Consider the following 25,899-nt stretch of genomic DNA (forward strand, 5'->3'; position numbering starts at 1 on the left):
TGCCATGGACCTGAAGGCTGGCATGGCACGGCCCACCTAGCCAGGCATGTCTAGCCCTGGGCCGTGCCGGTGCCGGCCCTGGCCAGGTTTGTATGGATGACAAACACTAAAAAATATCAGTTCCTCGGAAAAACAGAGTGTTGGATAACTGAGCCACGCTGAGGCTGCCGCTTCCCGGATCCGGGGGAGGCGTCGAGGTGCAGTCTGCGGAGCAGGGCCGCGGCTGGAAGCCCAACCTGAACCTGGGACGCACGCGGGGGGAGACCGGGAGGCGGATGCGGGGCTCCCGGATTTCGTGGCTTGACTTGGTGGCTTGTCGGGGGTCCGCCCCGCGCGTCGTCGGGCGCGGCTTCTGCTGTCATCACCGACCGGCAGGTCGCCGTCGCCCGAGTCGTCGGCGTGTAGGTGGGGGCGGCTTCCTCTGTCGCAAATATCTCCAACGACGAGTGGCCCTGGATTTCTGTGGTTCCATTTGGTGGCCGCTCGAGCCCGCGCTGTCAATGGCACCCGTCGCCGTCGCGCTTGGCTCTTGTTGGCACTCTCCCTCCGGCGATTGGCCGCCTGGGGTTTCCCGGTTGCTTCGCGCCTTGTCTTGTCGCCCGTGCCGTCAGTGCCACGCGGTTATCGCCGTCGGCAGGACTGCTCGCGCGTACATATCCACTGGTTGTGGCCTCTTTTGCAGTTCGTGACGTATTTCCTGCTTGGCTCCACAGTTCCCTTCCCCTCCAGTGGATACCATTAGCGTCTTCTCTGTTCCACAGGCATCCTATCTTTGCTGTGCTGTGGTCTGGTGACCAGTGAGCAGTTGCGCAATTGTTCAGACTTCAGACTTGAGAGTTCAGACCAAGCAAATTGGCTTCAGACTTCAGCTCGTGAGGTATTTACCTGCTTGGCTCCACCGTTACCTTCCCCTCCCTTCCTACTGAAAGTCCGGCAAATTTTCGGCTCCCCGAGCCTGCCAATTGCCACAGGGTCGGTGCAGTGGGTGCCATTAGCATCTTCTCTGTTACACACGTATCCAATCCCCGCATCAACCATGGTTTAATTTTGGCTCCTTGATTTTACAGGTGCTCTTTGCTGCGCTGTGGTGACCCGTCAGCAGTCGAGCAATTGTTTCAGACTGAGCAATTAGAAATCGAGGCCCGATGGAGGTGGTGACCGGAGCTATGACCACCCTCCTGCCCACGCTCGCAGGCCTGCTCAAGGAGGAGTATGACCTGCACAAGAACACCAGGGGTGAGATCAGGTTCCTCAAAGCCGAGCTGGAGAGCATGGAGACAGCCCTGCTCAAGATTTCTGAGGCACCTTTGGATCAGCCACCTGACGTCCAGGTCAAGCTTTGGGCGAGGGAAGTCAGGGAGCTATCCTATGAAATCGAGGACAGTGTCGATAAATTCATGGTGCGTCTTGATAGACGTGCACAAAAAAATCCGCATAGCTTCATGGGCTTCATCAATAAGAGCATAGATCTGATGACGAAGGCTAAAATCCGCCACAAGATGGGCACTGAGATCAAAGACATCAGGAGCCGTATCAAGGAGGTCAGCGAGCGACGCGATAGGTACAAGGTTGACAGTGTACCTTCCAAGCCTGCCAGACCAACTATTGACAGCCTTCGCCTATCAGCCCTATACAAAGAGGCAACAGAACTCATTGGCATCGAAGAGAAGACAAATGACCTAGTTAAGAGGCTGACAGAGGGGGAGGGGGCGTCCAAGCAACAGGTCAAGACAATCTCCATTGTTCGTTTTGGAGGCTTAGGCAAAACAACCCTTGCTAATGCTGTGTTTCATAAGTTTAAACCGGAATTCGATTGTGTGGCCTTTGTTTCCGTGTCTCTTAATCCTAACATGGAGAATATTTTCAAAAACATGCTCCATCAACTTGACAGGCACAGATACTTTAACATCAACGAATCAACATGGGGTGAAGCAGAGCTTGTCAGCGAGCTAAGAGATTTTCTTCTAAACAAGAGGTACGCGTCTAAGCATCAACCGCAAAATAGAAGCTATGAAACGTTATTATGACTTTAGCATGTTATTGATACAGCTTGCTCAATCTGGATCCAGTTTTGATTTTTGGTATGTCCCGTGTTCGTAGTTGTGGACCACTTTGTGTGCAAGAGGTCTTTGGTTCTGAAATAATTAAATATTTGAATAATATTAATATGGGAGTACTGGACTTCAAGGCAATCCGACCCATGGGCGGCCGTGCCCATGGGCACCCGACCCGAATGGGTAGGGTATGGGTCGCCATCTTCATCTATGGGTAAGCCCGATGGGTAACCCGATTAGTCGTGGGTAGGGTATGGGCATAAGGTCTTGCCCATGGGTCACCCGATTAATATTAGTAATTAGAATGTATTTTATTTTAGATGACACATGAACATTTTAAGCTTACATTAGAAATAGAAGTTTACATTGAGCTTAACTAATACATGGTCATTTGATATCGTCTTATAGGTACTTCATTGTGATTGATGACATATGGAACAATTTTGTATGGAAAGAAATCAAACATGCTTTGATTGAGAACGAATGCGGAAGTAGAATAATTACAACAACTCGCGCTTTTGATGTTGCCAAACAAGTTGGTGGTGTTTATGATCTAAAGCCTCTTTCTCTTGCGCACTCAAGAAACTTATTCTTCCAAAGAATATTTGATGCTGAAGAAAAATTTCCTTCTAATGAATTAGCCGAAGTATCTGATAACATTATTAAGAGATGTGGTGGAGTACCATTAGCTATTATTACGACAGCTAGTATGTTAGCCAGTAAAAACAGAAATGATTGGTCCAAGGTCTACCAAGCTATGGGTTCTGGGCTACAAGATAGTACTGATGTGAAGGACATGAGAAGGATATTATCAGTCAGTTACTATGACCTACCTCCACAACTAAGAACATGTTTATTGTATATAAGTTTGTATCCAGAAGATTATAAGATCATTGCTAGAGATTTGATATGGCAATGGATTGGTGAAGGCTTTGTTCAGGAAGAACATGGAAAGAGCTTGTATGAAGTAGGAGAAAATTATTTCTGTGAGCTCATTAACAAAGGCTTGATCCAACCAGCAGATGTCACTGATGATAAAGCGAGTGCTTGTCGTGTACACAATATGGTGCTTGACCTTATCACTTCCATATCAAGGGAAGAGAATTTTCTAACATGTATAGGTGGTCAACAATCTGGATCTGCACCAAGTAAGATCCGTCGTCTATCAGTCCAAAGCATAAATGAAGACGATGCCAAGCAGATGGCAACTATGAACTTGTCCAATTTGAGGTCAATCATTGTGTTTGGACGATATATCAATTTGTTACCAGTCCTTTCAAGGTTTTCAGTGTTGCGTGCATTGGACATAAGTTATTCTTGGAATGTGGGCAATCATCATGTAAAGATTATTTGCAATATGTTTCACTTGAGGTATTTATGGCTACACAATACATGTATCTCTGAGATCCCGGATGAGATTGTGAATCTTCAGTTCTTGCAAGTACTGGACATAAGTGGGACGACAGTACAAGTGTTACCAGCATCATTTGTTCAGCTAACACAACTAGTGTACCTTCATCTTGGTATGTCCACGGCCCTGCCAGCAGGATTGGGGAATTTAAAATCGCTGCAAGAATTGCTAGGTATCAATATTGCGTCTCCATCCATGCTGCATGATCTGAGCAAGCTGACTGAATTGAGGAATCTTCGTGTCAGGTTTTATGGATGGAACGATGACTATAAGGAACTTTTCCAGCGGTGTCTCTCCAGCCTGTTCAATCTCAAATGCATTAAAATAGATGGTGTCCATCGAAATATTGATTTCGGAGGTGACAACTTGTCGCCTGAGCAGCTTCACTGCATTCATCTGACCTCTAGCGAGATTTGTGATGTGCCAAGATGGATATCATCGCTCTCCAACCTCTCTACCCTTAAAATCCAGGATCTAAAAACACTTAGTCAGGAGCATCTTCAAGTGCTTGGCATCATGCCATCACTCCGTGATCTCAATATATGGGTGCCGGAAATCGCACAAGGCCGACACGAAAGGTTTGTGATTGGCAGCAGTTATCCATTCCGGTGTCTAGCAAAGCTCAAGATCGGCAGCCAAATCATGGGGCTGAAGTTCGCACAAGGGGCCATGCAGGAGCTACAAACCTTTGAGATTATTTTATCAGTGCAGCGGACATGGGATTGATTTGGTAATTTGGACTTTGGCCTGGAGAACCTTTCTTCGCTTAAACAGGTCTATGTTGGGAGGTGGTACGCTGTGTCATGGTCCAAGCCAGAGCCGGAAGAGTCAGAGGATGCAATTTGGCAAGCCGTACACATGAATCCCAACAAGCCGACGCTCGAGTTCGTCATGGTAACTACTAACTACACCGATTCACCCTTCCAATTAACACATATTTAGTTCTTCGCCTCGGGATTAGTTGCTTCTATAATTTTGTCTTTCTTTACCATGCATACATATTTGATTTCTTACCGCGTTCTCTTTTGACAGTTCAAGTTGTGATGATGAGTCGGAAAATCATTTTGGAAAATCATCCTCGTTAATCTGCAGGTGTGTATCATTACACTATATTAACTGCTAGTATTATCTTGGCCAGCAGATGATGATTAATAACCCCTCTAATATTTTGCCATCTTCATCTACAGCGATGTCTCCTGGTGATTCTTCAGGAGCTACAGTTATTACATCAAATAAATAATCTGTTGTGCAGAGGATTCCTGCAAACTTCTTATGCGATCTGTATCATTATATTGACAGTTTCATGTCATGTATCTATTATGTCCCTGGATCATATTTTCCGTGACGGTGTCCATGACAGGATGAATGAACTGAGACCACATCTTGTTTCTCTTCCTGAGGTTTGTTCTGAATATACAGGGGAGTATTCACTTGCAATCACGGGTCTTAAATCTGCAAACAAGATGGTGAACTGCTCGGATCTAGGCTAAAATGCAGAAGCTAGTTTCTTCCAGAAGTGGCGCATTTAATTTCTTCCAGAAGTTTGTTCTGAATATACAGATGAATATTTACTTTGCAAGTGTGGATGCCTACTTTTTCTTTTATCTGGTGCATGCTTATTAGTACTATTGTTTACTGACATCTGAAACATGTAAGAGCAACTTGTTAAAAAAAATTAGCTCAGGGCAAGGGCAAGTGATTACTGGGTTGCTTTAGTTTGGGCTTCTTCCTTTTACAACACTGTTCATCCGGGCTGAGCAAGTTTAGGGTTTAGGGTTTTTCAAAGCCAATAGGAATTTTCAAAGCCAATCCTATGAAATTCCTGCAAAATTCTTTTGTTTCAAACAGGGTATAAGATGGTACTACATGTATGGGGACTTATGCCTGAGAATATGATTCTGCAACAGAAAGCATGTGATGGAACGCAAGCAGAGATGATGCATCTGCCCAGATTTGAAGGTTGATATGTAGCAATTCTATGGAAAATTGTTGCAGTTTCTATGGTTGACCGGTCTGGTCGGAGCGACGCTCACATTGGATTTGCTCTTGAACAGGATTCTTTGCCCCACACCCTATCCCTTGTCCCATCTCTCATTTTCGCTCACCCGTGCTCGCCACGGGTTCAGATTTTTAGTCAGGGGAGTTCGCTGCCTCTAACTGCTCATGAGCGCCACGGAGCTTAGCTTGAAGACATTGGAGGAAGGGTCGGGCCTCTTGGTACATAACCAAAGAAGGTGACATATTGGACACGATTTGTTCCCCGACCAATATCACCGCCTCACTCGGAATTTCCCCTAGTTCAAGGTCGTTTGGTGTGACTGCCTCATTGTTTGCATGCTCGCAACCCTCCCCAAAGTTTAGCACCTTGCTTTTTACATGGTCTGGCCCTTCTTGTCAATTTTACCTTTATGACCATGCAAATCAAACACAAAAAGGGTTGTTTGATCCATAGCCCGGTTCGTAAAAGGGATTGCCATCTGATCTGACATCCGGAGGAACATCTAGGCATTCAAAACTGATGGTCGGGACGAGAGGCATGCCCGCCTGCCATTTGGTGCTCACACCTACAATGACTTTCTTTGTGAGGCACGCCGCCTCAGTACCATCATTGTGTAGCCCCGCCATAGTAAGGTGTGGAAGCTGGAATAGAAACATTTTGCTGGTGACGAAGATGCTAGGCATTAGCTGGAGAGAGGTGGACTAAGTTATGGACGAAATCCGTGATGGATGACAAGTATCAAGGATTAATTTACTGTTGATCTCGGGATCGTGCGATGAGTCAGGGAGGCGAGTAGAGATGAGGCAAGGAATCCGGGATCACTTCAGAAACAACAAAGTCATAGAGGTTTCCCAAGTTTGGACCTTAACATGGATAGTAGGCCTACTTGTGCTACAAGTGTAATTGATATGTATGATTAAAGATTACATGAACTAGATTGCATATATAAAGCTAGATTTTCAGATAATGGCAATTGAAATGTCTTAAGGCTCCGGTAGGGGTCTATAAGCCTTTTTATAGAGGCATATTCGTTCGTAGCAAATTATCAGTCTTCGATATCATACAATATGTCATCCCCAAACAAAATAGGAAAATACATTCTAATTATGATAGGATCCCAGAGTTAGCATATCTGTCCATCTATATTATACAACCATGGGGAAAACTACAAGTGGTTTTATTGAACATGTTATGACATACTATATGGCAACAGGAAGTATAGTATAGACAAAAATCATACACAGAGTTGAGCAAGCAGTTACTAGTAATTAAGCCCCATTGAAAAAATGGCTAAAGATCTACTCTTACTTAGGGTGAAGATCATTATAATCATCGGGACCGTAGGACTCAAATAATTCGGCAAAAAATCCATTCTTCCTTCTTGGGTTGCATCCCATGTCTTCACATAATCTATCATTGTACCAAGTAGGAAGAAGTCCAATGCACGGTGTACGGGATTCTTCACGAGAGTAACGCTTCATGACCTTTTCACATTCAAGGACATCCCTCTGCATTGCTTTAACAGTTGGTAATCTAAATCCACCATCCATGAAATATGCTAGCCACTTAGACCGCAGTTCCGATGTGTAGACATTCGCATAGTTGTCAGAATATCCGATGACCGCAAGTTGTGGAATCTTAGGATGTATGCACTCCCTGTGAAACAATAATCAAACAAATTATTCAATAAAGACTTAAAGTATGTAAAAAAAATATGTCTAGCAAAGTGATGACCTATAAAGTGGTGTTGTCGTGGATGTTGAGCCAACGACAATAGTATGAAAGTACTTTGATATGAACATGTCCTTGATGTTTTCATCACCATTGAATCCTGTTCCGAATATAACTATGTCACTCTTTACCAACGTAGATTCACCTTCAACAAGCACGCCTTCTTTGCAAAAGCCAAAGGTCTTTGACTTTTTAATAACTATGATGCCTTCCTCTAAATTCTTGTAATGATCCTTGGGTGTAGTGGAAAGCATACATCCCACCATCCCCTCAAAAAAGCTATGGTCAGGCACCATCTCATGCTTCTTCATTGGAATGGAGTAGTAGCTCTCAGCAAACTTTGAAATCATCAACCTCTTCTCACACACAAAGGAACAACACACATGTCTAAAATTAGTCTAAAACAAAACCATTTACACTTCAAATAATATTAAGATTATGAATTATATAAAATGGAAACATGTTGTAGTACCAATGGAGTCAAGACGGTAGCTAATATGCTAAGAAGGAAACCTTCACCGGGCTTGTGAATAAGGAGTTCAGCAAAACGAGTTAGATAAAAATTTGATATGTTAATACCCCAAGCATAGAAGTTCGGTATGATCCATTGCTTGGTTCGGACTACCATTGTGCATGGTTTCTCCGTACCTAAATAACAATTAAAATAGAACGTTATAAAAATATAATCACAATGTTTCGTTTTTACCTAGGCAACTATAAAGATGAAGATTATATAAGCATGATAGGCAATGCATACATTGGAATGCTTTAGAAAAATGGACATAAGAATGTTTAAATTTCATTAACCAAGAGAAACAAGGTATGTTTAATTGAGGATTGAATATTTTTACCATTTATATTTGCACATTCATTAGCAATGTCAAGGGCTGAATTTCCATAGCCAACAACAGTCACACACTTGTCCTTGATCATCTCCTTAGCTTTCTCGCTACCCATTTTGGAGTAGTCCATGGAGTGGATCACTTTCCCATCAAATGCTTCTGGGCCTCTACCGGGAGGGAATTTGGGTATGCTGGGATAATTGCTAAACCTTCCCGTACAAAGAATCACAAAGTCTACCATGTGTACCTGGAGAAAGGGAATACATGTTTATGAACAATCACATGAGAAAAGTTAATTGGTGTAACACCCTGGCCTAATATGAGTTATAACTAGCCCACCTGCACGGTGGACCCATATATATGTAGCATTCCCCTTACACTTTCATCTTTGCATCATGTAAAAGGGTTAGCTCAATGGTGCTATATTAGGAATACAAGGCTGGACCAAAGAAAGGGTCGTCGTTTACTTGGCAAACTATTGTGGCTGGAATTCAGACTTTCAAGAGAGGTTGTGTATGGCGGGTTGGAACGGGCTCGCAAATAAATATTTGGGATGATCCTTGGATTCCTTCTAGTGCATCAAGAAAGGTTATAACACCTAGAGCAGGAACAATGTTATAACACACCTAGTGGAGGAAATTATAGACCCTCACACAGGACAGTGGGATCTAGAACTTATTAGCTATGTCTTTAAACCGGTTGATGTCAAATTCCTCTCCGGAAGGAGGCCATGGAAGATCTTGTGGTGTGGCAGTATACAAGGTCAGGAACCTTCTCGGTTTGATCGGCGTACCACGCAGAGTTTAACCATCGGTTTGGGAGCCAAATAGCCAGGTCGGACAGGGTAGCGTTCAGTTAAACTCCATATGGAAACAACTTTGACAAGGAAAATAAAACACTTTGGGTGGAAGGTGCTCGGGGGGGGGGGGGGGGGGTACTACCGTGCATAGGAGTCTTAGCCGGAAGACACATTCCAGTCGTTCTGCAATGTCCAGTTTGCAACACCGGGATTGATGACATTCAACACGTTATTTTCTGTTGCCCTCGGGCACGCAAGGTTTGGGTAGAGCTTGGGCTAAAATCTTCTATAGATGAGGCAGTAGCATAAGAAATGCTAGATTAACATTTATCTTTTGTTGACCTCAGGCACACAATATCGGGATTGATAACATTTTCTCTATACACATTTAATATTTTACAAATGGTAGATTAACATTTTTTCAACAATTTTATGTATAGTGTATTTTGTAATCTATATATTGGGAAGTATAAACAAAAAAACAAAAAAAAAAGTGAAAAAGAAACAGAAAAAACAAGGTTGTGGCCTCCTGCGAGCTGAGCCGGCCCAGTCCCTCGCTCCTGCCCTGCGTCTTCCGTCAAGGGAGACATAGGCACGCCCGTAGGTCCTTCTTAAAAAAAGAAAAAAAGAGGCGTGTCCGCAGGTAGTGACAGTAACAAGATGGTAGTCCAACCCCCCCCCCCCCCCCACCCCCACCACCACCACAAAAAAAAACGGTGTGGTTGGTGTGAGGAATGAAAAACGGTGCGGTAGGTGTGTGGAGTGTAACAATAGGTCGCCATCCTTCAAAAAGAAAGTATAGGTCGCCATCCAAACCAATATATATAGTCGCCATCTTGACTCTCGAGAGATTAGGACTACAGCCATTTACATGATGGTTAGGTGATGGTTGCGTGGATGCTTATCTAGAAAGAATTGAGAATTCCATACATGACATTTCTTCCCTCAACGCTCGACTCCCATTGCTATGTGATTATGAGAGCAAGCTCGAATCAAGAAGGCTCTCGGCAAGATAGGATTTGCGGTCAGAAGATATTGGAGACCATGATCACAGAGAAACCAAACAAGTTCATATCTAGTACCTGCATACCACCATCCTAATCCTATATGGAAAAACGCTTGTGCACTAGCATATCATATCGTTACCTCTGTGTGCCCCTCGGCGTCGGCCACCGTGAGGCGCCACTCCCCGTCGCCGGAACCGAACGCCTCGCCGCAGCCGGCCCACTGCTCCCACGCCACCACCTCCTCCTCTGCGACGCCGACGTAGTCCATGCTGGTCACGCGGTGGCCGAGCCTGACGCAGTCGAGCACGCCGAAGCGGCGCGCGTAGGCGTGGAGGTAGTCGGCGACCTGCCGCTGGTTGGGGAACATCTCCGTCACCGAGTCCGGCCAGGGGAAGTCGGAGTACCGGTACATGTGCCGCGGCGCCTGGAGCCTGGTCCCCTCCATGGCGTTCGGCCACACGCCGCCGACGGCGTCGCCCGCCTCGAAGACTACCGGCCGGCAGCCGCGCTCCAGCAGGTGCTTGCACGCCGCCAGCCCACTCACGCCGGCGCCAACTATGGCCACGCTCTTCTTATCCAGGCCCATCGGTCGATCTGTGTGTGTGTGTGTGTGTGCGCCGTCGACGACGGGCGGTGTGAAAGGTAGTGCTACGCTACGGGACTCTCTGAACTCTGACCACTAAGCGGGGTGGACCGTGTTTATAACTTTGTAGTGGGGAGCGAGAAGCCACTGTTCCATAAAGAAACTCTACTGGATATCTCACAGCTAGCAGCACCGAATAATGAAGAGAAGTGGTTAGCAATCCGACAATTCCGTCAACTGGTCCATGTCCAATCCTTATCTTTACAGATCCTAGCGTGCCAGAAAAAAATTACGAGAAGGCCTTAGATCTATTGGTCAACCAGTATTACACACTACAAAATAAAGAAAATACGCTGAGGTCCATCGTGGGCATTCGTCTTCTTCCTCACGAACAGGCTGATGAGACGCCATCACAAGTTTCTTTCCAGTTTCCATCGTCGGAGCGAGCATTGTTGACCGTGGACGGGAACTCATAAGTTGAAAGTGATGTATGATTACCACAGCCAGCGTGGTTAGCAATCTGACAGCTCTTTCAACAAAAATACATTTGTTTTTGTTTGCCACTGTCCATCCTTCGGTGGGGACTATATATATATATATATATATATATATATATATATATATATATATATATATATATATATATATATATGTATATATGGCGTCATATCTAGTGCATCCGGGATAGGTCGTGCATCCGTGTATCCTCGAGTTCTCAGCCAGCCGATCCACATCTAACGCATGGAATCAAAAGCGACATAATTTTGCAGAAACACGCCCGCCGCTGCTCCTAGTTCAGTCTACTAACTTGCTAATAACCCCCTCCCCTAATCACACATCCTAAATCCCTATTCTCTGTTTCTTCTCCCTCTCAATCTGGATCGTCTCCTCCAATCACTCGATTACATCGGCTCAGGTGAATCCTTCCACGGCAGCCGCACTTGGTCCGTCCGCCTCGAACGGCTCCAAGGCCCTGCTGATCGCTTCCATGTTGTTCGCGCTTCACCTGCGTCCGCGTCCGTTCGCCTCAAATCGCTCGACGGCCCTGGTGATCCTTACGACGGCCGCGGTGAGATCCGCCATGTCTGGACTACCTCCGCGCTCGCCCGCCTTCTTGTGGGTTCCCGACGCCAAGTTCGCCAACGGCCGCAACCTGCGCACCATCCAATACACTGCGACCGCATGCAGCGTTGCTCCTCTGCCTGATGATGTTTTCCACCTGCAACAAGAGACTCGATCGAGTGGCCGGCAAACAAGGACCAAGTTCCTAGATTTTTCTTGTTCATGTTGAATGTATCTAGTACTTGGCTATGTGCAGATTGTAGATTCCGAGCTCATCCATCAAATTATTCTTTGTTAAATGTGCGTGTAGCTCCAGACATCATAATGTGAATTGTACATTATAGTTGAGTATTGTTTTTCAGAGACAAGTGAATTTAGCTTGGCCCCGGTGATTTGAGGTATTCTGCAATACATGATGTAATACAGCTGATGCTTGGTGCTTGGGAATTCCTGGTGATTCTGCATTCCGTCTCTTTGACATATTCAGATATTCATAAATAAGATGTTGCTACTGCAAGCTTACAAACAAAGCACTGTTTAATTTCTGTTCGTGAATAATATTGTTGAGGCTGATGTGGGTTTGCAAGCTGAGCTGTTCCCTGGATACTACTGGCAAAATATTACACCCGAAGTAAACAAAGCACAGTGGTCATACTGTTATCGAAGTAAATAAAGGAATGATGGCTCACAGGCTGACAAAGATTCTTGTAAAATGTATTCTCCTATATGGTAGATGTATCTTTGTACAAAAAAAACAGAGCATGCTTAATGTTTATGTGAACATAATGTGACATGGTGGCCCTGCTGCTTCATATACTATATTCGATATGCACCAATTCAGAGAAAATAAGAGGAAGATAGTTCAAGAAACTCAAATTTCCATCCATCACAAGAATTCAATACATTAGTAACAGTAATATAAATTCATGTTTTTCAACAGACTGAGGGCCATCAGCCCATCACGGAACACCACTTGGCTTCATCTGCTGCACAATCTCCGCCCCTTTGCCTTCTTTTTTGCTAGGACAATTGCGACTATCATGAAAAACTATTTGTTTGCAAGTCTTGCACAAGCGTGCAACCTTTACCTTGGCTTCCTTCTTCTTCTTTTTCTGTTCCTCCTCACTTATTTCCTTTCCTCTCTTTATTCGTTTGCATCTCCCCACCGTGCGAATATCAGTTGGTGGGTGTATGTCAATTTCAGTAGGAATATTGCAATCAACTCTTCTTCTCGTTGGCATTCTAATGCCGTGTCAAACCTAAGCCAGAACTCAACCAAAGCAAGCTTACGATGAATAAAACGGTTAAAAAATGAATTTGCACTTTCAGACCTTGAAGTGGTTCGGAGAATACCCGCCAATGGTATGTCCATAAAGTAAGCTGGTATCCATGACTCGCGAATGCTAAACCTTTTAACCAGCCACTCATTTTCCTCCAAGCCATACTCCGTAATGACGGAATTCCATTGTGATTCAAACTCTGCTGGAGTTTCCGAACCCCATACACACGAATTCATCTTGTCCCAAAATTCAGACTCTTCTCTAATTATTGGTCCAATCTTCTCCGGAAGTTTTTCCATTATGTGCCACATACATAAGCTATGCACTGTGGTCGGAAAAACTGTTTCAATCGCATTCTTCATGCTAACAGCTTCATCAGTTATAATGAGTCTAGGTGCTACCCCTGCCATTGCTGTTAGGAAGGTCTCAAATAACCAAACATATGACTCAGTCTGCTCATTGCACAAGAATGCCGCACCAAAAAACACACTCTGTAAGTGATGATTGACCCCTGTAAATGGTGCAAAGATCATGTCGTATTGATTAGTGGTGTAAGTAGAATCGAAGGATACCACACAATCACCCCCAAAGTGACTGTAGTTTTTCCTACTCATGGCATCTGCCCAGAAAACATACATTAAGTTCCCCTCTTTGTCAACAACAAAATCATAGAAGAAAGCTGGATTGACTTCTTGCTTTCTAGCTAGTTGAGCGACAAACATTTGAGCATCGGCGTTCCTAATTTTAAGCCTGAGGTCACGGTAGTAGTTTTGCAGGTCCCTCTTGCTGCATCCAACATACGGAAACCCACCTTCGCTGACTTGAAGGAGCCTGTACGCCTGGCATGTACCTATGCTTGCTTTGTGACATGTGTACAACATATTTTTTGCCCTCTCATTAACTTTACGATTTGATCTGATCAAGTGACGTTTATCAGGTGATACAAGGCCATGGCTATGGTGCTCAACCCATGATTGTATCCTGTAGGTGTTGTTGCCACACAACTTGACAAAGATATGTGCATCACAACCGCATCGAGTGGTTGTATTCTTACGGCTTTTCTTTGATTGGTTTGATGGGTCTTTAATCTCCTTGTTCTTCTCAGTCCTAAATCCTTCCCTGCTGCACATGAAACGCTTTGTCCGAACCACTTCTTCGTTCAACTTTTTCTGCTGTCCGACACGAACTCCAAAACCCACATGATGTGCATACGACTTGTAGAACTCCTCCACAGCCTCAAGCCCTCAAATGTCATCCCTACTTTAGGCTTCAATTTTTCGTCGCAACTCGGCGTAAAAGACGAGCACTGAAACATAAATAATGAATCACAATAATCATCATTATGCATAAATCTCTGAACTGGTAAGAAGCATGGTGAATCATAGTTTATCACACTCACGAATAGGGGAATGCTTTCTTTCTTTCTTGGCGTAGCAAATTCTCGCTCATTCATTTGAGTTTGCAAGCTTTTACCGGATTCTGTAGCTGCACATGCATCAACACGGTTATTCTCTAGAAAAGTACGCATGTACACCATAGACAAATAATCATCAGGGTCATACACAACATGGTTAGATTTTACGGATGTTACCTGAACCTCCATCCACCATACTGAAGTTCGGTTCATATTCTGCAGCACTAGTATTTTCAACAGACGTAGCAAGGCAAGTGAGATGGGCCACACCATGGCTAGATGCAGAGGCACACCGATGGTCAACACTTAAATTATGGATCACCGCTGATGCATGTTCAACATCCTTAACAGTAGAAGCCGTCGTGACGATCTGTTGCAGCTTATCACGCGATGAGAATTTTTCCACGGAGCTGATGGGGAGTTCGGAGATGCATCCCGTCGTGGCCGTCGCTGAGATCGCCAGGGCAGATGAAATCCGCCGTGGCGATTGTGCCTGCGGATTCATGCTGCCGCGGCCGATGCCCTCGTTGGGATGGAGGTTGCGGCCGTGATTAGGGATTGGGAGGGAGACGAACAGGGAATAAGGAATTTAGAAGTGTGATTAGCGGAGGGGGTTATTAGCAAATTAGCTGACTGGACTTAGAGCGGCGGCGGGCGTGTTTTTGCAAAATCGTGTTGCTTTTGCTCCCATACGTGAGATGTGAATCGGCCGGCTGATGAGTCAACGGATACACGGATGCACGACCTATCCCGGATGCACTAGATATGACGCCTACAAACAAAGAACTGTTTAATTTCTGTTCGTGAATAATATTGTTGAGGCTGATGTGGGTTTGCAAGCTGAGTTGTTCCCTGGATACTACTGGCAAAATATTACACCCGAAGTAAACAAAGCACAGTGGTCATACTGTTATCGAAGTAAATAAAGGAATGATGGCTCACAGGCTGATCAACGTAAAGCAAAGGGGATCAACGTAATATTACCTCATGCATGCCTGTAATTTACATCGTGCATGTCAGCAGCCTACATGGCGCATCAAAGTAGCAGTGTAGAAATAAAACGATGCTGCCGTAAACTTACAGAATAAGGAATGGAGGATTTGGTGACCTACAATGACGTGTTCATGTATTAATACCCCACTTGACTAGGGTGGAATACATTTATCGTATGAATTATTTTTTCGGTAAAAGTACCACTGGTAGTGTGTTCTTGTAATTTGTGTGTGTTTCCAGAATACTGTGCTAGGCTTGACAATAACTGTGATATTAAATGTATCTGAAAATACTCATGTTTACTTCTTGGTTTTAGATTTCTTCTCTGCGATTTACTCCAATGTATTGCACAACAGTTGTCTACTAGTTTATCTTGACGTGTGTTCACCTCATTAGCTCTAGATCACACACAAAAAGATTCCTGGGCATTGTTGCCAGACATAAGAATTACTAGAATGGTTCATTATTACAGCATGTCAGAACTACTTGAAAAGCACTTGGATTTCCCGACAAAACAAACTAGGTATGTTTACAATGAACAAAGGCGATGTGAATTTATCACACATATATCATAAAAACAAGAAAATTTAGTATGCTGCTAGACAAAGTAGCATCTAAAAAAAATCAATATTTATAGAGAAAAATATCTTTCTGTAGTAGAACAATCCCCTCTGAATCTTGAGATGGGCACTGGTCATCTTTTGGCCAAACTGAGACATTTTCATTTCAAATAAGATGTTGCAAAATCCCCATCTAGATGAACCTACAATTTCTGCAAAGATGTATTTCCATTTAGCCTTTGCACCATCCTCATCTGAATGACCCGGCAGTTTCTGTAATGATTACCAAAAAAGTTCCAGTGCTTGGAAAATTGTCACATGTAGTCATATCATTGCAGCTACTCGTTAGATGCAAAATATAACCAAGGAAAACTGTAAGCTGAAAAGACGGGCATCAGTTTCAAAGGTACTCTCCATAATCCATCAGCCACATATTACAAGGAACTACATAAATATGACAAGGAACTAAAGGAGCACTTGTCCATGGCAGTGGTAAAAAAGCCCCAAGGAAGAAGAAATTAATCGTGTTTGAATAGCAAAACCAAGAGAAATTTTATTTGTTGCAAAAAAGTAAATATTAAATGATGAGAAATTTTAATTTTTGTTAACATTTGCAGTGCATTTTTCTAACAAGTGGATTCTGTCATGATGGAATGGGGGCCATGACGATGATGTACCCCCTAGAAACATGCAAAGACAAAAGGCATTCTTAAAGATGATTGGCGATCTGCACAATGATATTATCAACAACTCCTTTGCTGGTTAGCTGCTCCTACCTAAGAATGCTGAAAGTAAAAAGAGTTCTGAGATCCAGCAATGATTTTACACCATCTAATTGGACCTAGCATCAGTCATGCACAAACCTTTCTTTGGCGTTATAATACTGGAAGATGCCAAGATGGTATTAGCATGTTCAGTATTCAGACCAGCGTTTGTAAATTTACCCCTGACTGTAAAAGCTTGTTATTACAGAGATAAACATGTGTACACATTTTTTGGACATTCAAGTCTATGCATGTCAGCACTTGAACAAGGATTGAATCACTGGAAGAAAACCTTGATATACATAAACTGTAGATTTCTGGGAAGTTGGCGCTGTCAAAATTGTACTGTAATATTTTCTTTCATCAAGTAATGGTGCAAGATAGCAGACAAGATAAATAAATCAAGAGAGATATGTGCAGGATTTCAACTATATACGAAATATTAAGCCGTTGTTTATACAGCTATGATAATCTATCCTAACCTGTATAGAAATTCTATGGAGTAGAATGCAGTAAGAAAATGTATATCTGTCTTTGAGTTCCTTCCTGATTGCAATACAGACAAGAAAAATGAAGCTGCCGCTAATTTTCATTACTAATTGATGAACCAATATATGTGCACTGAAAACAAGTCAAATTGGGCGTCTGTTCAAAGACCAAAAAATAAAATTCAACATCTACTCGGCGCCGCTGTGATACCCTCTGAACATATTTAACATAACAAATTAGTTATGCTAATAGCAATTTGGTTCTTCACGGGTTGGCTCGTATTCAATTAGCTTGTTCAACAACTTCTTCACAGGTTGTTGAAGAGATTAGGAATAAACTCACCAGCGCGTAGTGGAGCAAGCAGCACGAGTTGCTCGCGGTCGAAGCAACACCGCGAACACCCTAAACTATCCCCGCGGCCAGCAGACTGCCACAAGCCACTTTGCCCAACACCGAGGCCACACCCCGCACACCTCGCCAACATTGCCACCGAGCACCACGTCGTCACGCCCCACGATGGTCAGTCCCCGCTCACCAACCCGTCCATCCTTTCTGCCGACCACCATGCCATCGTGCCCACCAGCCGCTCACTTAGATGCCGGCCACCACGCCCAAGCCATTCGCCGTCGGAAACTGCATGCCCCCTGGTTTTTTAGGGAATCGGCCACCACAATTAGAATAGGAAATAATGAGGCGGAGAAAGGGGGCTATAGCTACCACGGACAGAAAGCATTTTTTGTAAATGTAAACTTACGTCGGCACCTAAGAGATTCTACCTCATGCGTGGAGTTATGCATGGTGGAACGTCGGAGGCACAACCCGTTGGTTGGATTACACCTAAGAGAAGTCTGACTTGGTCGTTAGTCCTCATCAAGATGAAGTACATGCACCACTAATCGATGCCAAGATTAAGGGGGCTATATAAAAAATGGGTAAATGACCATCATCTGCACAATCACCAAGATGAAGTACATGCACCCCTAATTGATGCCCCCGAATCATGATTTGAGTTGAACATATCGAGACCAAGAATCATGGCATGATAGCAAGCAAGGGAAAATAAACATCCAGTCATCCATCATGAAGAATTCCAGGGGTAACTCAAACCAACACTATAACAATTTTTAAAATCACAACCTAAAGAAGAGAAGGTTATTGTTTTGTATGACATGGAAAGCAGATCAATCGATGATTAAATTCACCTAACAGTAGTATACATATGATCTGACAGAAATGCATCATGAAGCCAATAAAAATGAAGAAACTGAATTCACAAATGCATATTTAGACCAAGATATTTCTATCAACCCTATGCGAAACATTAGATGGGGTTTGAAAAAATGGAATAATCTAGGTTTGCAACCATCAAATCAACAATTCTTGTTTGATGATTCTCCAATTATGTTATAAATTAAGCGATTAATAATACTCAAACAAGAAATGCTATTATGGTACAGTAGCTGATTCCTGAATGAGAATAAACTTATACACAGAAATTAAGCGCTGAGTATGGGATTTCGAAAATACTTTGAGAATTAGAATGACAGAACTGCTATTGTGGTACAGTAGCTGATTCCTGAATGAGAATAAACTTATACACAGAGAAAATCTAAATCATAAATCTAGCTAGCAAGGAAAGATCTAAGATGGTCAGATAAGATGTAAATTGACTCCTGTCTTTATCACTTTACTAATGCAGTAATGGAGCTTCCTGCACAATACTTGTCCTGCATAATATGCCAATTGATCTAAGCATTAGTAGCAAAATGACTAATAAGAACACACACGCATGCATGACGAGTTGACAACACCTACAGAGGGAGAGAGAGGAAGAGAGAAATCGAGAAAACCTGGGAATGGGTTGGTGCCATGTAGGAGACGGAGCCATGGATCCTGGGCATCTTAACGGAGCTTGCTGGAGGGTTGATAGTAGGTGGGGGGTCGCTTCTCGCGAGCCTCACTCCAATCGGAGCCATCCTGCTACCGTGCATGTAAAAAGGAAGGAGGGGGCAGAGTCCGGCGCAGCGCGACGAAGAGAGGCCAGGGCAGGAGCTTGTGGTCGGGGAATCGAAATGGAGGTCGAGCCATCGCCAGGGCGACGAAGGGAGCGAGGGATGGAGGTCGGTCGTGGGCTCATGGCGCGGCCGTCGGCCGAAGAGGTTGCCAAACGCCGCGAAACGCTGCTCGCCTCGACGCTGCTGCTCGCCACCGGCGTCGCACGCATCTGACTCCACCCGCGGCTGCCGTCGGCTCGCCGCCGAAACCACCCGCCGCTCGCCTCCGAGCCGCACGTCTGCTCCCAGCAGTTCCAAAAACTGCGGAGAGTGGGTTAGCTAAACAGTTGCTAGGAAAGATAAATTACTTTGGCTGCCCCCGCAACAAAAAAACTTACCTCGACTGGCGGCAGGTTGCGTGCGAGTGCGAGTGGCTGGGTTGTTCGACCGGGGTGAAGAATAAGTAATTCTTCACCCTGGGTCATTAATAGAGTATATATATATACTAGATAGTAGTGTTCCAAAATAATTTGCGAAAAGGACTTAAATCTATTGATCCAACCAGGAAATATAGACACCCCGGAAAATAAATGAAATACATCGAGATCCCTAGGATCCGATCGTCCTCTTCCTCTTGAACAGACTTGTGGTGCACTGCGACAACTGCCTCTCCATCATCGGAGCTAGCCACTCATTGTTAATCATGGGAAGAAAGTCATCAAGGCCACACTCTAGCCAGACCAGTAACTTGAGAAGAAACCGTCGAAGTTGTTGCCACCGAAAGATCCATATATCCAAGATCCAACCTTCAAAACAACTCACATGCCTCACAACGGCGCCAGAGGTTGCACCAGTGTGTTGGAGAGGAGGCTGGAGGACCAAAGTCCAAAGGGAAGCCCTCGCCACCAGGTCGATAAACCCTACAAACCCTAAACTTACTATCTAGAGAAGCCGAAGGGAATCTACGCAATTTGAAAAGCAAAAGGATGTTTGAAACTTTGAACATGCGCAATCGTGAGTTAACAAGTGGTTTGAACTATGTAAGAAAAGTAGAATTTATTTCAAAATGCTATAACCCTACTAAAAGCTGTCGTTACCACCAACAAAGCACTACATCTTAATAACCCTACTAAAAGCCCCAAAGCAGAGGAAACTATAGCTCCATTCGGTATATTGGTGTCTCCCTAGAATCCCAAACGGACGGCGGCAGCGGGGGAGAGGTAGTGGCACGGTGCTCCCAGAAAATCTTCTCTCTAGGGTTTGGAGTGAGGAGAGGTTATTTTCCATACTGTTCCATAACAATTTTTTTCTAGTGTAAATATTCCTTTATACTAGATGATATCCCGCATGTTGCTGCGGGGGTATTATTAAAAATGCATAATAAGTGCTAAAATTAATGTAAAGATATTTGCATGACTAAGTTCCTAAAACACCTGCATGGGTTCATGAGATGGCATGTTTTGCCTACATAAATTAATCTAACAAATAATTTACGACTACATGCATAGCAAATGGAAAAGGCTTGCATTGAATTATTGTCACCAAGGAAAAATGTTTGTATGAGGCTTATAATGAAATCATACAAACAACAGTATGTCCTCTTGCTTAAGGAAATTATTTGTTTTGTACTTAATACTTGGATGATGCAGAGAGAATCTCAATCAAAGAGTGAATTATGAAGTATAGATGTAGAAAGGGTCTCGGTCAATAGATTTATGGAAGTATTGCATCTATACCATCGACACATTGCACACAATCTAGGATGAGCACAAAATATTTCATTCTCCTTTTCACATGACTATGATACTTGTTGCACATTTTATCTTATGGAGACTTACCCAAGATGAACATATGAACTTCGGCTATCTTTTACTATAAGAAAGCACCTCCAGCAAGTTGTATTTGCACTTTTATTTTCATTTATTATTTATTCAGAAAATACAAAAATATTGCCAACCAAATTATTATTTTTAATATTTTATACAACTAAGCACTCTTTGGTCGAGATTAGTAATACAAGTGCATTTGCTCCCTAGATTTGGAGCCTCCTCGGGGGTTGTAGGGGGCCCACCTGTAAGGATGTGTGTCCGTTGGTCAAGGGTTCCTGTCTTTTTATTACTTATCCTTTTTTTGGTTTCCTTGCTTTTCTACTTTATTTTTTAAACATTTTTACTCATGGACATTCATTAAAATTGTGAATGTTTTAAAAAATTGAGAACATTCTTTAGAGCACTGAATATTTTTTAAGTTCATGATTTTTTTAATTCATGAATATTAGTTCACAAGCATTTTTTAAAATATATTAACTTTATTTTGATTTATAAATATTTTTTGAAATGCATGAACAATTTAAAAAATGGATGTTTTAGTTTGCAAAATTTAAAAAAAATCCAAGAGCTTCTTTTGATTTAACAAACGTTTTCAAATAAAAAGAGATCGTCACCTTCTTACAAGATAGCAGTGGAGAGAGCGAAAGAAATATTATGCTAGTGAGGGGAGTGGGAATCTAGTTGAGGGAGCGAGAGCTCTGTGGGTTGGCCTTCAACGGTTTTAGCATGGAATAGGAGGGGCTCACACACCAACCACCAGCTGACAATGAGGCTGAAATGTGTAGGGGCACCACAACCACACACTGAACAACTCAACTCTCCTCTCAGAACAAATACTAAGAAGACTAAGCCCGTAAGGGTTCCTTTTTTCTGGTTTTTTTGGAATTTTTTTTTACCGACACGTGTGCAGCCCTTGTCTATCTCTACGTCTGCAGCCCATCGTAAGGGAGAGCTCCTTTCTTTTTTAAAATATTTATTTGACTGGCCCGTTTGCATGGTCAAATTGACGTGCCCGTTTCAGATTTTTTGGGTTTGCTATGTTCCACGTGTCCCTGCATGGGCATGCATGTCGCTGGGCCAGTTCACATGACCCTTCTAGATTTCGTGCGTTGGTTCTGCTCCATGCCGCATGACCATGCATGTTGCCACGTTTGTCTCACGTGTAGTTGACTAGCAGTTTACCCATGGACACGTTGCCTTCTGGACCTTTCTGGTGGGCTTCGTTTTTGTTTTTTCTTTTCTTTTGGCTCCCTATAAGTACTTGTTTGCCTGGTGTTCGTTCACGGCCCTCCTTTTGTGCGTTCTTCCTGTTCGTTTGGTCGTTTGGTCTGGGCTACGTCTAACCCTATCCGCCGCCGCCAGGCCCATCCTCATGGCTAGCTCCACCACGTCGCCGACCGACGCTCCTCTTCAGTGCCGGATCCGGCCGTTCCAGGCGCATCCCCGCCGGATCCCGACGGCATACCCCCGCGACACAGTCCCCACCAGGGGCGGAGCCAGGATTAAAATTGAGAGGGGGCAAAGATGTATATAAGCTTATAGCCAGAACATTTACAAAGATTGACCACACACAACCATATTGTATATAGTGAATAAGAAGCAACACCGAAAAATAATATGTTTTATTAAGATAATTCCACCACAAAAAACAAAGTCTATTTCATAGCAAAAGTCAAGGTAAACTAATCACTTTAGACAAAATGACCTGAGATATATTGATATTTGTGTTCCTAAATTGCAAAAGAAATCACCTATCTTCCTGGATAATTTTTCTAGCCCAAAAGTTATACAAAAACGAAGCTAAAATTAAGACATAATGCAACATAAAAAACATTGACAAATAAGAAAATGTTTTACCACATTACCTTTTTCTTTCCTCCGACAACGATCTTTCATGTTTTAACTATCACATCACTATCCCTGAAAGAACTATCACTCATTAAGATTTCTTGTCTATCAAGCAAATAAGGCTATGGCTCACAAAATGTTCGCCCACTTTGTTCTTAACAAAGAAATAGGAAAGGAACAAGAATTTAGAAATTATAACAGAAAATAAGAAAGAGGAACTGATGAAGAACCCTAATACTTACCTCATTGGTGTTGCATCAATAGCACGGAGATCCCCGCAGAGGCAGCGATCTTTAAAGTTGAAAGGACTAAAAGAATTTGGGCTGCTTCCAGCCGGTCTACACATGCCCATCAGTCCAGGAGTCTCTCTCGCTGGGAGAAGCCAGAAGCCCAGAACGTGCCAAACGCTTATCAAATCGCCAGGTGAGTTCGAAGCTGGCTTTGAGAATCTGAATTTGTGGACTTGGCAGGTTGGGAAAGGTTCAAGTCGATTGGGTTCTGTGCTTGGTGAGTTCTGCTCTTTCTAGACTTTTTTTCAGCCAGGGATGATTTTGGCGATCTTTTTGTTGTATTCATGATGTTGTGCGTTTTTAGATCCGAGGGCCGGTGAGGCGGGTCGGCGGTGGCAGGAACGCCAAGAAATTCGTCGTGGGAAACATCCAGTAGATTCATCGTCTGGTGAGTGTTTGGCTTGCTTGATTTTTTTTTTTACAAAATATTGTTGTCTGTTTGGTTTCTTTTTTCACTCTCTTTTGATTTCATATTTAGCACTTTTTAGATGATCTGTTGACTCATGCAGTTGGAAGGAATGTTCGGCCAGCACTATGCGGATTAATTGATCCTTGTCATGTTGCTGTTAAGAGTTGCATCTGATGTGGATGTTTTGTATCGTTCGTATTTTACTACTGGTTGGTTCTTTATAGGAAGGCAAGAATTTGGTATAGAGATCATAATATATCTTTGTAGACCGTAAAAACATCAATTGTTCTGGAAGGTGACATAGTTGTTTACAGGCATACGAATACAAGCTATTTTGGCCTTGAGTAGTCTGAATTTCTGCAGATGGCATCAAGGTTTGGAGCAACAATAATACCATTTGGATTGGTTGGAGAAGACGATATATGTGGTGTAAGTGGAACCTCAAAAAGTATGTTAGCTTACTATGTTATCCCCTTGATTATCTAATGTCTAGAAACAATGTTTTTCACCTCAAATGTTGTTAGACTACAGTGATCTTCCGGGGCTCCAATTTTATGAAATCAATGACAACAAGCTAAATGAAGAGGGCCTAAAGCTAAACTGACAACAATCTAGATGTGCTTTAGCAAAACTGATAAAGATATGCATCCTGCAGTGCTGACGCCAAAAATGTCAGGAAGATTTTACTTCATCTTTGGGGAGCCTACTTAAACAAAAGGTAGCCAGCTGCGCTAGCAAATAGTAATCTGAAAAGATATCTACATGTTCTCATGGCAAGTCAACATACGCTGCCCTGTTATCCTTTTTAGATAATCGAAAAATGAGTCAGAATGCATACGTATTTCGGAGAGCCCATGTCTGATTAGGTTTGCTTCTTTTGTTTCGATTGGTTTACTTGTTTGCATAGGTAGGAAGGAGTTAAGAGACAAAGAGAAGGCCCAGCACCTCTATTTGCATGTCAAATCTGAAGTGGAGAGCTGCATCAAGTATCTGAAGAGGAGAGCGGAGGATCCCTACAGGAGTACACTGTCCAGTTTCTATATCAGGCAGCTCATCGTTCTGATGCAGAAATATCCACATTTGAACCCTTAGTCTGAGATGATCAAGTTTGTCATTAGTTAGGATTCAAACCAATTGTTTATATTTTTCATGTTAATCTTTTATATACATAGTTTTTTTAAATACCTCAAATTAATTGCAGTTCATTCAGATTAGAAGGGTCTATAAATATTTAAAACGAAGTTCAGAATTGTAAATTTCTATGTGAAGTACATTAGTGGATTTACTAAGCTAGGCAGGGGCTCTCATTCCACTAAATGTTATTTTGTTAATTTCTACCAGTATATTGTACTAAAGGTCAATCAAAGAAACTAAGCACACATTTTCTATCCACTTTCAGTATGTGAGGATTGATTTTTTAAGGCATGTTATATTCAGACTTAACTTAAATATATTTTTTCGTTGGCATTCATTGAAGATCTTATTTTCTTTCCCTTTGGGTAAGCCAATGACGGCTGCTACGACTCGAAGAAATTTTGACAAATAAAAATTTATATATTACCCAAGAAAACACGAACACGCATGAAACCAGCCACCAATTGAAAGCAGATCAACTTGCTCAGGCACACACTACTGCCCACTGAGTCAAAACTTGCAAAAACATAGCCTGCACTGAATAGGAATTGAGCAAAGGCAAAAGCTACTCACCGATGCACCGCGTCTATAGCTCCATGAGGAAGATGTTTCAGCCGGAAGGTCGCCGTCCATCGGGCACGGGACGTCTGCGTGACAGAGGCCTCCCACGTGATCCTCTTGGTCAATACTGTGGCGCGAGAAGAGCAAGACACCGGGTGCACGGGAGCAGACCGTGTTCATCTCCCCGTCCACCTCCAGCTTCAAAATCCCCTGCTCCCCCGCAAGCACCGCCACGTCGACTACCGCGCCTGGGCGCCAGATCCGGCAGAGGTCGCGCTGGTGCGCTCCGCAAATCCCATAACCTCCGCATCCCCCATCGAGCCGGCGGGCCAGCGCAGGCTCTGTTGCTGCAGCGACGGCCTTGACCGGCCGCCTCCTTCCGCACGAGCCAGGATCTCGTCGAGATCGTAGGCGACGCCTGCGGTCTTGGCTTGGGTCTCTGGGATAGTTCAGTCTCTTGCGGCCGAGAGCACGAATAAGGAGGAGGGCGTCGGCTGCCGGCGGGACTCCGGCAAGTCGGGTCTCAGGAGAGCGTCTGCACCGGCAAGCACGAGCACGCGCGAGGGAGGAGAGTGGGTGATGCGGTCAGCCACTAGAGAAATGATTTGGGGAGGATGTGTTGGATCCCTCTCGTCCACACTCTCTCTCACTTTCCTTGCGACGTGTTCAGCCTCATGCGACGTGGCAACGTACCATGCACCAAGATTCGCACGCGTCCATCCAACGGCAACAGCAACAGCAACGTTCTCTTGGAACTGGCAAAAATCAGGTACGTTACCAGGGACCGCTGCCGTCACCGTCGACGGAATCACGGCTGTGCTGGAAGGTTCTGCCTTGTTCCTTGCA

The 25,899-nt window shown here is 43.7% G+C and overlaps 2 protein-coding genes and 1 long non-coding RNA gene across 3 annotated transcripts; 1 reads left to right on the forward strand and 2 right to left on the reverse strand.

The window, feature by feature from the left end:
- The first annotated feature begins 410 nt into the window (after positions 1–410).
- On the forward strand, positions 411–5,051 carry LOC123149792 (disease resistance protein Pik-2). The gene is made up of 5 exons (XM_044569531.1): positions 411–877; positions 1,068–1,975; positions 2,463–4,359; positions 4,498–4,557; positions 4,653–5,051. Exons 2-3 carry the CDS (start codon positions 1,146–1,148, stop codon positions 4,189–4,191), a joined length of 2,559 nt encoding a protein of 852 aa, XP_044425466.1. The 5' UTR covers positions 411–877; positions 1,068–1,145; the 3' UTR covers positions 4,192–4,359; positions 4,498–4,557; positions 4,653–5,051.
- Positions 5,052–6,620: 1,569 nt separating this feature from the next.
- LOC123149793 (probable flavin-containing monooxygenase 1) lies at positions 6,621–10,521 on the reverse strand. The gene is made up of 5 exons (XM_044569532.1): positions 9,983–10,521; positions 8,047–8,284; positions 7,668–7,843; positions 7,199–7,551; positions 6,621–7,120 (listed from the first exon to the last, which is right to left on the reverse strand). Exons 1-5 carry the CDS (start codon positions 10,427–10,429, stop codon positions 6,769–6,771), a joined length of 1,566 nt encoding a protein of 521 aa, XP_044425467.1. The 5' UTR covers positions 10,430–10,521; the 3' UTR covers positions 6,621–6,768.
- Positions 10,522–15,693: 5,172 nt separating this feature from the next.
- On the reverse strand, positions 15,694–25,873 carry LOC123149794 (uncharacterized). The gene is made up of 3 exons (XR_006474839.1): positions 25,066–25,873; positions 17,743–22,731; positions 15,694–17,632 (listed from the first exon to the last, which is right to left on the reverse strand). It is a non-coding gene; the product is annotated as an uncharacterized lncRNA (long non-coding RNA).
- Between the last annotated feature and the right edge of the window lie 26 nt (positions 25,874–25,899).

This window comes from Triticum aestivum, chromosome 7A (genome assembly GCF_018294505.1).
Source record: "Triticum aestivum cultivar Chinese Spring chromosome 7A, IWGSC CS RefSeq v2.1, whole genome shotgun sequence".
Lineage (NCBI taxonomy): Eukaryota > Viridiplantae > Streptophyta > Magnoliopsida > Poales > Poaceae > Triticum > Triticum aestivum.